At 35.6% G+C, this 16820-nt stretch overlaps 2 protein-coding genes across 4 annotated transcripts in view; one reads left to right on the top strand and one right to left on the bottom strand.

Moving 5' to 3' along the window:
• TBCD (tubulin folding cofactor D) overlaps positions 1–16820 on the top strand; it is a 131570-nt gene that overhangs the window by 30843 nt on the left and 83907 nt on the right. The gene's annotated exons all lie outside the window — the stretch shown is intronic.
• ZNF750 (zinc finger protein 750) lies at positions 1966–10459 on the bottom strand. The gene is made up of 3 exons (XM_009929143.2): positions 10349–10459; positions 4105–5741; positions 1966–3681 (listed from the first exon to the last, which is right to left on the bottom strand). Exons 2-3 carry the CDS (start codon positions 5529–5531, stop codon positions 2961–2963), a joined length of 2148 nt encoding a protein of 715 aa, XP_009927445.1. The 5' UTR covers positions 5532–5741; positions 10349–10459; the 3' UTR covers positions 1966–2960.

Genomic DNA, 16820 nt, shown 5'->3' with positions numbered 1-16820 from the left:
CTTCTTTGGTTATCTGATACTCAAGAACATGTTATATAGAAGGCAGAATGGTATGAGTGAAGGATGAGTAAAAAGAGGTAGTCTGAATTTGTAGGGTTATAATTTGGAAAGACTTGGACATAAAATGGGATGCAGCTAGTGAAGAATATAACTGGTAATGACAAATCATGTTATATCTTCATCAGAGTCAAACCTTTATTATTGCTGAGCAGATATAGGCTGCAGAATAGCCATGGCACACTTGACATTGTCCCTTCTCTGTTTTTTTTTTTCCTTGTGCTTTATTGGACCTTTTCCATTTAAATTAATTTGAAAAAATAATTATACTAAATACAGTATATTCTAGTTTAATTTGCAAGTCTGTCTTATTCAGTTTTGCTTTATGTAAGTTATCCAATCCACTATTAATGTAGAAATTCAAAGTTGATTATAGTAATTTGGAGAAAGACAAAGGAATGCATTCTGGAAGTTGGAAGAAAAGTTAACACAGTGGTCTTAAGAGGAACTGTGTTGTACTTTGAAAGACAGACTTATGTTCAAATTGTCCTTTACAAAATTATTTAAGAAATTAGGACAAGTGCAAAGTAGTATTCCTAGTTAGGAATAAGTAACTACACAATTCAAGACATAGGGAGTCACTTCTAGGCAGCAGTTATACAGGAAAGGATGTAAAAGTTCATGTGGGTCTCCCATATCATTCTGCAATTTTATTTATCTTAGTAGAACAAGATGGTGAAAAAGAAGTCATGAACAGTGTGGTAATCCTTCCATCTCACTTGATACTAAAATTATGTGCATAGGGTACTCATCTTAGGACATCACACTTAAAAGATTATTTAAAGAAAGCTAGCCTAAAGCAGCAGGAATCATGAGAAGAACAGAAAATAAGACTGACGGGGAAAGACTGAAGGAACTAAGGTTGTTTGGTTGAGGGAAGACAAAGCTGAAAGCTTATACTCTTCCTCTTAAAAGAAAACCTATACTTTTGACAACTATTTTCAGTGACCAGAACAAGACCATAGGTAATAGGTATAATTTCCAGCAAGAGAATAGTTAGATAAGCATTAGGACTGACTTTGTTATTCTAAAGGAACTGGAGCCCTACAATAATTTGTTTACGGACACTGAGTTAGAAAGGTTTCTGTTAGGAAGGACAGAAATCAAGTTAATCAAGGTATGGAGAGCTGTTTGAGTAGTTAACCTTCATGGTTCCCTTTGCCTAGTTTTTATTTAATTTGAGGAATGGAGATGAGGTAGACTTCATCAATGGAACTTGTTTTTAGGAACAATATTTGTATAGAGATGGTGAAGAATTAATCCTTGAATTGTATGAAAAACCACCAAAAGGTTTTTCCTTATTGATTTAAAGAAATTCAAATTAACAATAAAAGAGATACATGAGATTCTTCTTAAATTATGGATAAGGGAAACTAGGAAACATTCTGCTTCCAGAGATTAGTGAGGCAAATAACTTCATGTAGTTTAAAAAACAGCAGCGGCAATGCTAGACTCCGTAATTTCATGTTTGGAAATTACAGATTTGGTAGCATACATCCCTAAGCTTGAAGCTTTAAACTTGGCCTAGAAAGAAGCTCTTTTTCCTCTTACAGCCTTGCTGTTGTAATTTGAGTTAATTGGACTTTTTCTGTTATCATATTCCATATGGATATATAACATATTCTTTGTTCAAACTCAGATTGATATTCTTGTCTTTTGTAGAAGTTTCGATAAGCTTTAAGGCAGAGGGAACTCTGAGGTTCGTCATAGGGAGCTAAAGTACAGATGAATTAATCTGCATAATGAACTTCCTTCACTGAAGGAACCTCCTTTTTTTAGAGTTGATGGGTATTCCATGCCAAATTCTACTTGTAAATTGAAAATTTAGCTAGCAATTTCGTCGCTAATTTTTCTTCCAAATATGTGTTACAGATAGTGTAATGAATGTATTTGTGTTCATTAATGACTTTCCATATATTTTAAGTACAGGTCATAGATTTATTTGAAAAATTGCAAGTTTATATACACAGTTATAGAAGAAGAAGGTAGTTTTAGGATGTATGTAGAAGCACACTGAAACTGATAATTAGTGATACATGTATACTGAAATAACACCTTCACCAGGAGAGATTGCCTCAGGTGAAATAAATTATATAAATAACCTTTTACGCTTGGAGTTTGAAGGTTGCCCAGTGTCTGTCTAACCTCAAAGGACTAGGCATCTAAATTGTTTAGATCTTCAAATTTTCAGTATTGTTTTCACAGTGGTTCAGTTAAAGGTGAACATAAACTGCATTTGTTAAATTAGTGCAGGCTTTCTTTGGTTTAACTTGAGTCTTGTTCTTAGTCAACATAAGAAAAGCTTGCGTATACAAGGTTTGGATCAGTTTGTTTAAACTGTCGTCTGCCTCTGAGTAACAAAATTTGGTCTGTTGTTCTGTATTATGGCATAATGGCAAAGGGCATTCATACACAAAACAGTTTTTACAGTAAATTCTAAATAGGCAGGTTTAATCTTAAGCTTATTCAAACTACTGCACAGTGAAATAAAAAGATTTTCAAAGAAAAAAGACAAAAAAGCCCTATTAAGTGAAATTAAGCCTGAAAAAGACTATGACAGTATGTTACTGAACAATATTATCTCTAGAGCTTAAGCATCTTTTAAGAAAAGAAGTTGTAAAAGTTATTTTACATTAATACAATTGCAAAAAACCTTAAAGATTCATCTAATATACTTTGGCTTTAGTAATGAATGCAAAAATTCACTCATCAAAATCTGAGCTTATACAAGGGAAAGTTCAGTTACTTAAAAATATTAATATAAAATTATGAACATTATTTACATGGGAGAGATTGAATGTATCTTGTCATGGACCAAACCCAATAAGAGATGGTTTGTAGGAATTTTATGATGCTGCTGGTAACTGGCTTCTATGACCAGAAACTCACTGGAATGTGAAGTATTAAGATACTCTTGTTCTCTTCCTTAAAGTGAAGACTCTGCTACAGTCATTTGGCCTTACTCTTTTAGTGCCTTGCTGTGATTTTGCCGATTCTTTTTGATTTGTCCTTTTTTGTCCTTTTACTTTTTGATTGCACTGAGTATCCTGAGTATCAGAAGAATTAAGAGTAGCTTCTGTACATGAAGCATTACTGTCCTGAGGACTCTGTCCTTCGTTGTCCATTCTAACTTTGCTCGGGCTGTACGCAGCTAGCTGACAGAGAGCTACAGCTGCTGTTTGTTTCTGTTCATCACAGCTGTCAATTATTCTTAAGTCTTGAGCTTCATTACAGGGAGCTGCAAAAGAAGATTTGTCACAGGCACTGTTAATAGGGTTCTTGGGGTTACATGCATCTGCTCCAGAGGTTTCGTTTTTGGTGTTTGGAGAAGTAGCAGCACCATTATCGTGAGATGGACTGTGGAATGATGTTTTCAGGCTTACTGTGTTACAGGAATCTTTTACTGAGAGGTTGAGAGGCATGTCTTGCAATTCCAGAAAGTTCTGACTTTCTGTTTTGGATGTGGTTTTGTATGCATGCTCATGAATAGGTCCTGTGTTTGTGTCAGCCTTTTTTGAAAGATTAAGGGGAACTATCCCTGTGTCTTCTTCCGTGTTGGACAGTGAGCCTTCACTGTTATGGCATTCGTTCTGTGTGTGTGAATCTTCATCAGTGACATTAATGCTGAAAGAAATGAGGAGAAAAGAGAATTCACTATCAGTTGCTTTTTTAAATTGGGGCTGAGAAAGTGAGCAGGAAGAAAAAAAAAATCTGTCTAGAAGTCTGACAATTTTATTGTTTCTTCTTTAACTCCCCCAAGTCCCTTTCACCATATACATCACTGTAACACAGATAATTTCCTGAAATGTACAGACACGTGCATGGTAATGGTATTGGAAATACCTGATATACTTAAGGAAAATGAGTGGTCTACTCACTATAGCAACTGTGAGTTGTACTGTGTTTTGCACAGTTAACATAGAACAAATTATCTCAATGCTGTAAATTTAAATATATTTTGGGGGCATTGCATGAAATGTGTCCATCTATCTTTGTGTGTCCCTAGTAAATCTGACAAGAATTTGCAAAGTGATTTTACTATTTTACCTGGTAGGTGATTCTCCTCTATCTTGCTGTGTCTGCACACTTTGAAGTAGAGTTGGTTGATCAGTGCTTTTTCTCACAGGTCTGAAAGCTGTGAAGTTTTCTTCTGGTTGATCATACTTGCCAAGCGATGCGGAAGATGACTTGTTAGAAAGGTCAAATAAGCCTTCGCATGCATGGCTTGTCTGAGTGAAGTTGGTTGGGCTAGGTCTGCCGGGGGAGCCTGTTGCAGCACTTCCTGCAAGAGGGCTCATTTTAGCATTCTCTCTTTCATTTTGGTCGTCTTTGGAATGACTTTTGGCATGCAATAATGTAATTTCTTTTTCATAATCTGCTTGTTTTTTATGTGAACTTAGAGGATATTGTTGGGATGGGCTCAAAGAAGCTGGATACAGCAAGGTAGTTTCTTCCATTAGATGAGAATTTTGATCTCTGTTAATACCAGCTACATGTGAAAATCTGTAAAATGGAGGATCTGTTGGCCTACAAAATCCATAAGGTATCGGAGGAGTGGAATGATACTGTTGGAACAATCGATAGTGTTCATAAGCTGATGGATTTATGGGTTTTGGAAGTGGCCCAGGGTGGGGAAGAAAGTGTCTTTGATCTTGTGTGCCATAGACAGACAGAGCAGAGCTTTCACACTCTGAATTACCTGGAAGCAAGTAAGGTGTGTAGATAGCTAGCCTATGCTCATAAAAATGGGGTGAGTACTCAGGAATCATCGGTTGCATGTAAGGTGAAATGGAACCAAAGCCTTTTGTGGGAGCAACTTTATGTGGAAACTCTGGGAGGAAAGTAGAACCTGCTTTCCATGGGTGACTTGGTGCATGAAATGCAGACTTAGTGTGAAAGGGTGAACTTTTGTTAGAGAGCGATATAATTTCAGATACTTCACTATTTTCTGGGCCTTTACTATCTCTGTGTTCTCCTACAGGAACAAAAGCTGAGGGTCTTACAATGCTGTCCAATAGAGGCTGCATGCTGATAGCACTTTCTGCTGTAGTACTGGCAGGGGTTAATTCCTTCTGAATTGCAGGTTTTTGTCCTTGAATTGCTGTGTTTGTTGCCTGGTTTTGTAATTCAACGTTCTCCTTGGCATCTTCTTTTGCAAAAGGATATTGAGGCTTTGAATCGAGATTTGACAGTCCATTTGTGACAGATTTGGAAGAAGTTGGTTTGACTGTAGATTCAAGCTGGTTGATCTGTTTGGACTCCAAGGAACTGGTCTTTGGACACTTGATAATGCGATCCTGCTCTGATACTAAAGTAATTGAGTTTTTGCAGAGGCCATACTTCATATGGTTAAAAAGATGGGATTTCTCATTGCAAGTAAAGGGGCACTGAAAGCACTTGTACTTAAATGGCTTTCCTGGTGGTCTTGGGATGTAATGAGGCTTCTTTGGTTTACGTTCTTTGAGGAGACTCATTTTTGTTCTGCTTTAAACAATTAAATGTAATGGTACTTTATAAAAACTTTCTTGTGGTTAGCTTTCCTCAGTTTTAGCCTCTTGATGCTTCCAGTTTTTCAGGTTTCTAGAATCCTTCTTCCCAGGTGAAGAGAGGAAGCCAACTCCTGCGGTGTCTCAGGGAAGAGGGGGTGCCGGAAAACAACACTTTTGCAACTGGTAGTGCAGGAACTGTAACACAAAGTTTAAAATTAGCTGTAGTGGAACATTGGAACTAAATACCAAGTAATGCATTCTTTTAACTGTATTCCCCTTCATATTACATACGGGTGTGTTGTGGGGTTTTTTAAAACAAAACAAAAATGCTAGATGCCAGATTTGAGATAGACATACATTCAAGTTTGACATCCTTCCACACCTCAACGTAGTCACAGAAGTGGCCTAATTTTCAGCAGTGCTAGTCACTTGCCGCTGCTACTGGCTTGAAGGAGTTTTCTTTGAAAACTGAAGGAACATTCATTCAGAAGATGAAAGTAGAAATCTAGGTGGAGCTGTTGAGAGAGAAGCGGAGGTGGGCAGGATGAGAAGAGGCAGGTCCTGGCAGCAGCTGGTTATGGGGCAAGCCTGTCAGGCCGGTTGGGGAGAGAGAGGAGGGAATTTCCTGCTTTGGTGAAATGAGGGTGGAGTGGATTGGTTGCACTTGGGTAGCTGACTTGGCTCTTTCAGAGACTGACCAACCCCCTCTTTTAACTGGCATGGCATTTCCTAACAGCCTAATCTCAATGGATACCTCAAAAGTGGCCAATCTCTCGAAGGATAAAACCACACCAATTTTCTTCCTCTTCCTAATTCAATTAAGAGAAATGAGTACTGCAATATCTGACTAATAGAATCTTCTGCTTGATAAACACATTTCACATTCTTCTGCTGTGTAGCACCTTACATATTGCATTATAGTTAACACAGACACACAAGTGTATTAATTTGGGTAAAAAAAGTGTCTGACAGTAATTGATTTATAGGGGAGTGATCTATCTGCCTTTCTTCAGAAAAACTAAGGTTGTGGATACTTTATACAGCCTAATGATTTGCTCAGTAGATAAGTCAGGAGGGCTTGTATCAGCTTGTTCCATTATGTTCACTGATTCTGAAGGCGTGAGAAACTCTCAGAGTCAAGTTCTCATGATTTTATAGGATGTGTTATGGCAGAGATCTAAAAACTGATGATTTCATCATGAACTATAAGCATCATTATCAAAATGATGACTGTTGCAAAACCACGTACTGTATCTATTGTGTTACCCGAAACTACAGGAATACTAATTGTAAGAGTGACTAGATAGCATGACATTTTTATTTTTATTTTTTTAAAAAAAAAAAGCTTTTTGCATACAAGTTCGGATTAGTAGTATTAAAATACTAAGTTTATGAAAAGAACTGCTGGTAATTACATGCTGTGAGATTTTAGTTAAAGGAGAGATGTTTTGCATTTCCTAAATCAGAGGTTATTTAATAGACAATGACATGCAACACGTTATGAAAACTGAAGGCAAAGCTACAGAATTGCTGCTTGTTTCATCAGGTATAGTAATTCTAGCAAATTGTATTGAATGTTGTTTCTGATGTCATAGAAATATTAATTTTGTTAAAATAGTAATTGTGAAGGTACCCTGAAAAATGCAAAGCTGCTTTCTAAGTAGAAAAAACAATCAAGCTTTTTTTTAAAATTAACAAGTGATTAAATGTGCAATAGCTGAAAGAAAAAGGAATGTGTAGAGAAATAGCCTTTTATTTTTAAGGTTTTAGCAAAACTTTTTTCATTGTTTGAGTTGGATACTGACACTGTAACAATGAAAAAAAAATTGAATTATACAGCAGCATGTTAAATAAAGTCTTGTCATTGGAGTCTGGTTTAAATGATAATTCAATAAATTACAAAAAAATCATATAGTTTCAAAAAATATTTTAAAGAATGACAGCTAGAATTCCTGTGAAAGATTAAGACTAATGCTTTTACATAAATAAAATATTGAAGCATAGGAGGGGAGGTCCAGATAGGGAACTGGGGTTTTTTGTTTGGGGTTTTTTTTTTTTTCTGCCTTAAGTGAGCTTGTTGCATTTATCTTTGACTAATGATGAATAACTAACGTGGACAGTTTGTAATGGACTTGGTCAAGTCAGTTTGTACCTGTTGTTCTTTATATCTTCTTGGAAATACTTGTACTAATTATTCTTGAAAAAAAGATATTGTTGTCAAAACTTCATTGCATTCTTAGTTGAACCATTTATGATAACAGTCTGAATTTGCATTCAGGTGCAGCACTTATAATAAAGAGATGTTAATTAGATTTTCTTGTTCTGCTAGCTTTCCTTTGCTTAATAATGAAAATTCCTGTGTGTCCTGTTCCCCCCCCCCCCCCCCCCCCGACTTTGTACTTGGTATTTAGCTTTGATTCAAGTTATTCCTGTTCAACAGAGTATTAACTATCGTTTCTTAATAAGATAAAATGCATTGTTGCAGTTTTAATCTTAAAAGTTTAGAGCGTTGGAGCTTCTTTGGCATGTGTACCACGGGAGAGAATTACAACAGCGCTTTTTTTTTTTTTTTTTTTTTTTTTAAATTTTTGATGGCATGCTTAGCCTGCAGACAGTAGTGCTCCCAGAACCTGCCGCTCGGACTTGAGAGGTGTAGAACGAGTAGCTTATTTTAAAGGGTGTTTACCCTTTCGTAAACTTGGGCTAGTGTCAGCTAGATGGATGTTCTGTTTCTCTCTTTTACTATTTAATCCCTTTTTTTCTCATGGTTTAAAAATGCCAGTAATAAAATATTTCTAAACCCAGACAAGAAGGATAATTTCTCTTCCAATCTCTTAAGTAAAACACAGGAGTATCTGGCAGAGGTACATATTTCATAATTAAAAAAAATTAAAACTATTTGATCCCACACATACAGCTGGAAAAGACATTAGTGGTTTAAAATAGGTGCAACCAATTAAAACTGTCTCTTTATAAATAATGTTAGTTACTTACAGTTGTACAATGTATGTTTTGTGCTACCAAAATTAAAATTTAGTATTAGAAAGAAGAATCAAAATAAGTAGTTTCTTTTTCCTTAAACTTGAATGCAATAACGTGTGATATCCTTTAAAAGTGGGAAAAAATTCTTCGGTAGCAGGATGATAATTTTCATGTGACTTTTTTTTTTTTCAGATTGAGAATTTATTTCCTGTATACCTGATTTTAGAAATGCAGGTAGTTATATAGTGTTAAAATTTTCTTTTTCTAGTTTTGAATTGTAGTAGTATTATTTATTTATTTTTTTTATTGAAAACAGTTATTCAGATAATATTGGTTAAACTTGAGGTTGTCTTAGTTGTTTGTTTCTTGTCAATAGTATACTTCCTCGCTGCTTTCTAATCTGTAGCCCTTTTCAACCTGAGACTGATAGCTGCAAGTTTTTTTCCTTCTATTTTTGAAAGTATGTTGTTGGTACCTCCTTGCCTTTAACATATTAGCACGTTCAGAAAACAAGAATATCGTTTAACATTGTGTGCATGTGTGTGTATAAATACATAAACAAAAATGTACGTGGGTATAAGTATATACACACGTATTCACAGATGTATTCATACACACACATACACACACACATATATATGTACATATATATATATGTGCATGTTGTTTTTTAGGTCTTTAAGTAGTCTAAATTGTTTAAGATGCCCAGTTGATCAAAGAGGAAATTTCAAAATGTCTTTTATTACAAGCAGGGATGGTAATTATATTTCTTTTTAGGACACTGCTTTAGCAAACTACGTAACAGTTTGTCATGCACACTCCATTATTATTGCAGTATCCTTTTGGTGATGTTGATCTCTCTGACCAGGAGTACTTACTGGGGTGGAACATTTTGAAGGACATGCTATAATTAAAATATTGTGATGTGGCATTATTGCATAACTCAAGGACATGCCATTGTCACCTACCTAGAGTGTTGCAAGAACAAGATTTGTGAGTTTTATTCTAGCTGAGATTTTCCAGTGATTAACTACCACTCCCTTCTAAACTTCCAGTTCCTTTAAACTGAAAGATAAATTTTAACGCAACTGTTTGTTAATTAGGAGGAAACATGGGCGAGAGGAGTGGGTTGGTAAGGACTGGAAAGGAAGCGTGTGTTGAAGGTACGGATCAAAGAGGACTGCGTGCTTGTGTGTGAGGGCACGCATGTGTCTGTGTGTGTGTGCGTGCAAGAGGAAGTACAGAAACAGAGACTAAGTAAGTTGATTAGGCAGTGTGGATAAGAAATAAAAAATTTTGTAAATATTAAGTTAATAATTCAATGTCTTAATACACTTTTAATTGACTAGAGAGAGGATAACTCAAAACAATCCAATTTTCTGTGCTAAATTCCCAGAAGCTGGAAAAAATAATAAATCAAAACTGGAGTACCTTATTTTCATACAAGCTTTTCAGATTAACCCGACACTACTGTATGAAGAATAGTTGGCAGACTAAACGTAGCAATTTTAAGCAATACAGCTTTTTGTCATACTTCAATACATTAACTTCCCATATGAAAAAAGGTGCTTAAAACACTGTTCACCAACAAGAATTAATTATTGTAAAAACTTGCAAGAGTTAGTTTTTTCTCAAACTAAAATATTTCCCTCTCCTGTTGAAACTTTCTGCTGAAAGCTTAAACTGGTGCAGTAAATGCACCTGCTAGGAGTAACCTAGGCTTTTGAGAGAGCTGAAAAATGAACACTTCTGATTTACTTTTTAGATGTTAATATGAACACACTTTATTTGAAAAAAATGCTCTAAAGAAATGTACTTACCAGATACATAGATGTCTGAAACCTTCAAGGTGATCACTGTTGGTAAGCTGTAGCTGTCACTGCTGAGAGAGAAGTACCTGTTCTCTGCTTGATCTCTAAGTGAAACTGCAGGAGGTTGTTTCAGGGGGAGGGACTTAAGAAGTGTAGGAGTTGAGCCCTCGGGGTGTAGAGATGCACCTGATATTACTCCAGCCTGAAGCTACGATTCATTTGTTTGCGTCCACTGCTTTCATTCAGCATTACCTCAGCATCTAAGCTATCGAAGAGAGCTCTTGTCCCTTTTGTGCCCTCCAACAACCAAGTTTTACTCTGAACTGTAGTGTCTGTTCCTCTGAGTAGCAGTGTGCAATGTGGGGTCAAAAATGGCTTAGGTAATATACGGAGCTTTTAATATATTTAACTTTCGTAGAAGTGACTTGTGAGCAGCAGAATGGACTGTACACAGGGGTTAGCAAAGCTTAAAAAATAATAATTTTACTCTTTTTTTAGAGACTGTCATTTTTTATTGAATGCCTGTGTGGCTTTAATATTGTTGCTCTTTCCTTCCTCCCCCTCTCCATTTTTATTTAAATCTTTTTGTCCTTCATAAGTCTCCTTTCTGAAGGCGGGACTGAACTAACTCCAAGCTTGCTTGCCACAGGAACCTGCCAAAGCTTGCCTATAATCAACAGTCAAATATACAGATCCTGTAAATGGAAAGGAGTCACCTCAGTAAGAAATTGATTATCATGTCTATATGTTTGCTTAGGAGCTGTGAAATTGAATGGCGAAAGGAGAAAGTCAACTGATCATCCACTGATTAGTATTAGTACTTGCTTTTAGTTGCATTTTAGTTAGAGTTTATAAATGACAAATTTATTAGTGTATTTGCTAGTCATCTAGTGACATTGCTGAGTTGTTTAGTGAAAGATTAACCTCTTGCATACTGGTTGTTAAAAGGAAAATCATTTGATAGTTCTAGCTCTCTCTAAAAAACATTCCTGTTACTGAATGTAAAAACAAAGGGGGTTTTGGCTACTAATTCTAATGTTATTGAGATATTAAAATTTCTGTTCAAAACTGTTAAATTCAGCTGGATGAACATGATAACCGTCTTGTTTCACCCACTGCTCTATAGATAAGACAGCTGCAGATTACTGAAACTTTTAAATATAGAAATAGGATTAATTTTATACTTGGCAAAGGTATGATCTTTTGAATGGAAATTATTAAGGAAATTGTCACCTGGGTAAAAGTTTTTCAAAATCAATCTCTAAATAGTCTCTTAAAAATAATTTTAAAGGTGTGGCTTTTATCTTGATGGAATGACTTACAGACATCTACTTTCCTATCTAGGTAGGCAGATCACCATCCTTCCCCTTGCTATGCCAATGTAGTTTTCTGGAAAATATTTCTGAATATGAGCAATCACTAATTTTAAGGTAGAAAGGTGGCTCTTGTGTTTTGGTTTTGTTGTTTGTTTGGGTTTTTAAAATTTTTTTTATTATTATCTTCCTATAATGCAGCTTAGCAGTGTAAAAAGATGTCATATTACAGTCTAGTTTGTAAATCCTTTGGCTTTAGATGGATTAACAAGAGTGTTTGTAGTCCATCGTTCCTCCATTTAGTTGTAAAATGTTTTGAAGAAAAGTAGTGTATTAGAAAATTCTGCCTGCAGAGAAAGATCTTGTAATGTCTGCATTCAGAAACATCTCTGAAAAGACCAAAAGAGAAAAGTCCTTTGCTTTCTCAACAGAAGATGTTATTCAGTAGTTCTCAGTCCGTAGAGAATAGCCTTTCTTTCCTGTCAATAAGTTTGTGTGCCATATCAATCTACATAACTGTCCTCATTTTTCTTCTGCAAATGTGGATCATTTTATGTTGTCTGTAGCTGAAGGAAGGTACCATCAGATTTCTATTTTTTGCATGTGATGGGGTGGAGGTAGGTTTCCTTGAATAGAATCAGATAGAATTAGATGAAATAAATTGCAATTTCTGGCATCTAGAGGAAGCTATTGAAGGACTCCTTTAATATAGGTGACTGAACTGGGATAAGAGGCAGTCAATATTTGAACTTTGATTTTATTTTTTCCCCCCTTCTCCCTATCCCACTTCCCTGATCTGGTATGTCGAGGGGAGACATGATGTCCAGTTGCTGCCTTGACCCAAGGAAAACAATATTTTACATCTAGCTACTTCCTGAAAGTTGCTATTAGTCAGATCAGCTGAAATCAGAGGTGAACAAAATAGAACTGGAAAAAAAAGAACAGCTAATGCAAATTCTCCTTTTCTTGGTGCTTGGATGGTATTCAAAAATTCAAATCTGGGGAAAAGATTCACTGGTGGACCGCAGAAAAGGAACGTGAGAGCTCCTGTTTGTGTATACTTCTAGAAGTAATAAATCTTAATTGCAGTGATACTGTTTCATCACTTATTTTTATTAACTCATTATACTTGCATCTTGAGTATTAGATAAACTGAACCCAGTCACTTGTTGGTAGCACCATTTTTAGTTTACCTGAGCACAAGTCAGATTAATTAAGAGCACCAGGATTGACATAGTAAAATTGGGATTTATTGATATTTTTCTCCCAAGTTGCTTTTTTTAAAGTGTGATTATTTTTGTATCTCTGGAGGGCTGAAGCTTTAGGTTTATATCTTCTTTGGTGCAGAAAATACTTCTTTGTTCTAAGTTCTATATAAGTATTGTTTAGCTGTAGTTGAGTTTCATAGGTTTAATTACTGTAGCATAAAAACTGCCATTCTATAAATCTTACAAACTTCCTGCTTCATGTTTTTATATGAATTTTGTGGCTCAGCTTTAGCACTAAACAGAAAACAAAATGTCACTAGCAGAAGCCATACATATAAATGGGATAAACTTAACCTATTCTTGGTACACTGCTTACCTAATTTTTATTTTCCTTTTGCACTTCAAAATTCCATTTCCTAGGTGTATGAAAGAGTGCCGAATGTTGCTCTGGTCAGTTATCAACGCCTCTGTTGATCAGATAATTTTCATTTTCTGCCCTAATGCAAAGAATGGTCCTGGTGTCTGGGTTGTTCTGCTCTTTTGACTTTACCTCGTAATAGTCAGAACTCTGATACTAGCTTTCAGAGAATGTCCACTGGTTGTCAGTCATCAACAATGTTTCCATATCTTTCTAGAGATGCCTTACAAATTAATGAACTAATTAGTTATTCCAAGAAAGAAGAACTATCATAGGTAAATGTGAATAATCTCGTGTAGTTGAACACTGATAGTCATGGAGCTAGTGAAGCTTAGCTTGCCATATAAAGGAAACATCTTAGAATTGTGTGATTGGCAATATTCACTTCTATCTTTGTCATCTTAGTTATGTATCTAGATGTGTGGCTTTGAACTAAATGTTCAAGACAGTCCTTTTGGAAGAATGTCTTCCAGTCCTTCAGACAGGAAGGGGGCAAATGTATTTGAATATAATTGCTGTAACTCATGCTGTGCCCGAAAACATTACATGATTCTTGTACAATATTCTCATAATTATTTTCTTCCATCCCATATGAATAGTTATTAGTCTTAATGCTTTTCGAATAACACCTTTGAAATGTGCCTTTGTTTTTCATAACGATTCCAGTCCCTGACTTCGGAGATATGTCTGGGCAGATTACCTTGCTGATGTTTGTGAGCCACTTGTTCATGATTACTAGAGCAAATTATTTGTATGGGAAAAGAATAAAAGCTCAGCAGTTAATAGTAACTGCAGATCATATTTTTAGATATTTATTGTGGCCTGTACTGTTCGTGTTTGGCCTGGAACTAGGATGATATTCCTTCTAGTTCCCATCCTCGCCCTTGGGCACTGAAACACCTTGGGGGAAGTAGGTAACATCACAAATTGACACTGTGGGCAAAACTATGAACTGTTTATAAGAAGGTTTTTTTTTAATAGTCATTCTTTTCATTGCCAGTCATTCTAGCAGAGATGTAAAATGTACCTTTCTTCAGTTTCTACTTGATGCTCTGGTTATAATTCCCTTTTAAAATTTATTATTTTTGAAGTGTTTTTCATGCAGAATATTTTTTCCTTTTCTGCTTTGATTTTAAGACTTAAGCCAGAGACTCTAAGACAGTTCTCTCACCTAGATGAAGTTTTTCTTGTTGAATCCAGTAGTAGGACCTGAGTTGTGTCATGTGCAGTTCTAATATATATTAAGTCAGTCCCACACATTTTTCTTCAAGGCATAATTGGCGTTGTGCTGCTGTGATGCCGCTCTGACAAAGAGAGCAGTGAGGTATATAATGAATACTCCTAGACTCAAAATATTCTTAGCTTTCAGTTATTCTTTGAAACATGTCAAATTTTATAAAGATTTATATGCTTACTATATGTTGTCTACTATTTAAATAAATTTTAAAAGTGGGGAATATAAACCAGCAAGTGAAATCTGATGTTTTATTCCATTAAAAAAATACTAACTTTGCAGTTCTTGAACTGCAGTTTGTCTGTTATGTTTTGGAGTTCAAAGTTACATGTTACCATTTAGCTGTAAAATTTCAGTTGTTTTTAGAACAGGTCATGAAGCTAAATTTGCATGTAGGGAAAACTACCCTCCACCCCCCCCACCCCCCCCCAATGGCCAGAAGTAATTTAAAATCTTATGATCTGATGATGTATTTGTGTGAATTTCTACATTTGGAATTGCAGCACTCCTAAATGAAACATTTCTTACTGTACAGCATATGTTAGGGCCAAAAACTTATATTTCAGTGTGGTTTCAGTATGATTTCACATCTTTTGTTTTGTGCTGTATTTGTGGTTTTGTAGGCTTCAGACTATTATTTATAGGGGGTTTTTATTTAATTGGGTGGGGATAAATACTAAACAAACAAGAGAATCCTAGTTTACTTGAATTTCTGGTTTGCTTGTGAAAGGACGTTATTAAAATTTCTCTTGATGACAGCATAGTATAAACTTTCTAGCTAATAAGGTGTGTCATATATAGGAACATGAAACTTCCTAGGCGTTCTTAATATGTCAGTGGTGAGATTAAAAGTGTTCTGGTGTTAAACTCTCTCAGTGGCTTGCTGACCACTGAATAGTTGCAGCTGTATCTGCTAAATGGCTAGGAGCCTAAACTTTCTCTACTTAAACACCAGAAAAAGTCTCTTAAATGAAATCAGCGGTAGAACTATTAGTGTTTCACAGTCAAAGATAACTTGCTCTTTTTTTTTCATTTGTTTGTTGTGCGTTATGTGGTCCTATTTTTACTGTAAAATCAGGTATGTTTAAAGTAAGGTTGGAAACATTTGCATCTCTGAAGAGTAAGAAAAGGAAGCCAGGGAAAGAAGATTGGAGGAGCTGCATGGTTACACTTGCAATGAATTAGTGCTTATTTTGGGAGGATTCCAGCCAGAAAGACATTGTTTTTGATCTGCCTGTCTTTTTATATACCCTTACCCATTCACAGTGAATAGACTGAAGCAATCTAACAATCCCTCTCTCCTTTTTTAATTGTGGCAACAATAAAAGCAACATTTAAACAGAAGGCCACAATGCTGATGAAATACACAGATAATGGCTAATTCAGAAGTCTGCTAGTGGTGGGTCAATGCAAGTGATCCAAATCTTAAATTTGACTTTTTAAATCTTGGAACAAATAGAAACGGTAGAAGTAGAGAGAGTGGAAAAAACCAATGCGTGAAGAACCAGAATTTATTTCTTCTGATTATAAATAACCTTCAGAATAAAAGGAGAAACATAGTGTGAGAAGAAAGTGGGGAGCATTGAGGTCTACAGTTAAGTACTGCAGTTAGTGAGGGGGCTGAGAGATTTGAGAGGGGACTTGGCAGTTTATGTTGTCTTGGGATTCAGTGACAAAATTAGTATGCTTTTTACCTTTTCAAAGAGGTCAGACGCAATGCTACCGGTATCCAAAAAGACTCTGGCTTAGGGAAATACTTTGTGTATTATTTGTGCTGAATGATAAGCACATTTTTTAAACGGTTGCTTCAGTTGACATTTTTTCTTTGTTTTAAAAATGTCCTATTGTCAAGTATATTTTTGGTGAAAAGTTTGTATTAAATGTCTCTCGTGCTGTCAGAAAGTTTCAAATAGATGCAGCTAAGCTCAATAGCAGATGCTATGGTTTTGAAAGAATATCTGTATGCATGACTTCTCTGTCTGCAATTTTAAAATTCCCTCAGCTTCTGTTGCAAATATCTTATTGATTTGGTTAGAGTGGATACATGCCCTGTGATAGTACCGGATTATCTGTGTTCTGGTGCAGAGAATGCTTGCATATTTGCTAGTATTGATAAGAGATTGGATTCCTGTATATTTTACCTGAGAGTACAGAGAATGGTGCTTCCTGATATTTATATATAGCTTGATATACTTAAAAAAAAAACAACACCAAACAAAGTCTGAAAAACTCTACACACAATGAAAAAAGGAGCATTTTTGCTTGTCCAATTTCACTGTGCCATTTATTAAAAGAAGAAAAACCAAAA

The sequence above is a fragment of the Haliaeetus albicilla genome, chromosome 12 (genome assembly GCF_947461875.1).
Source record: "Haliaeetus albicilla chromosome 12, bHalAlb1.1, whole genome shotgun sequence".
Lineage (NCBI taxonomy): Eukaryota > Metazoa > Chordata > Aves > Accipitriformes > Accipitridae > Haliaeetus > Haliaeetus albicilla.
This window is presented reverse-complemented; position numbering and strand designations above follow the sequence as displayed.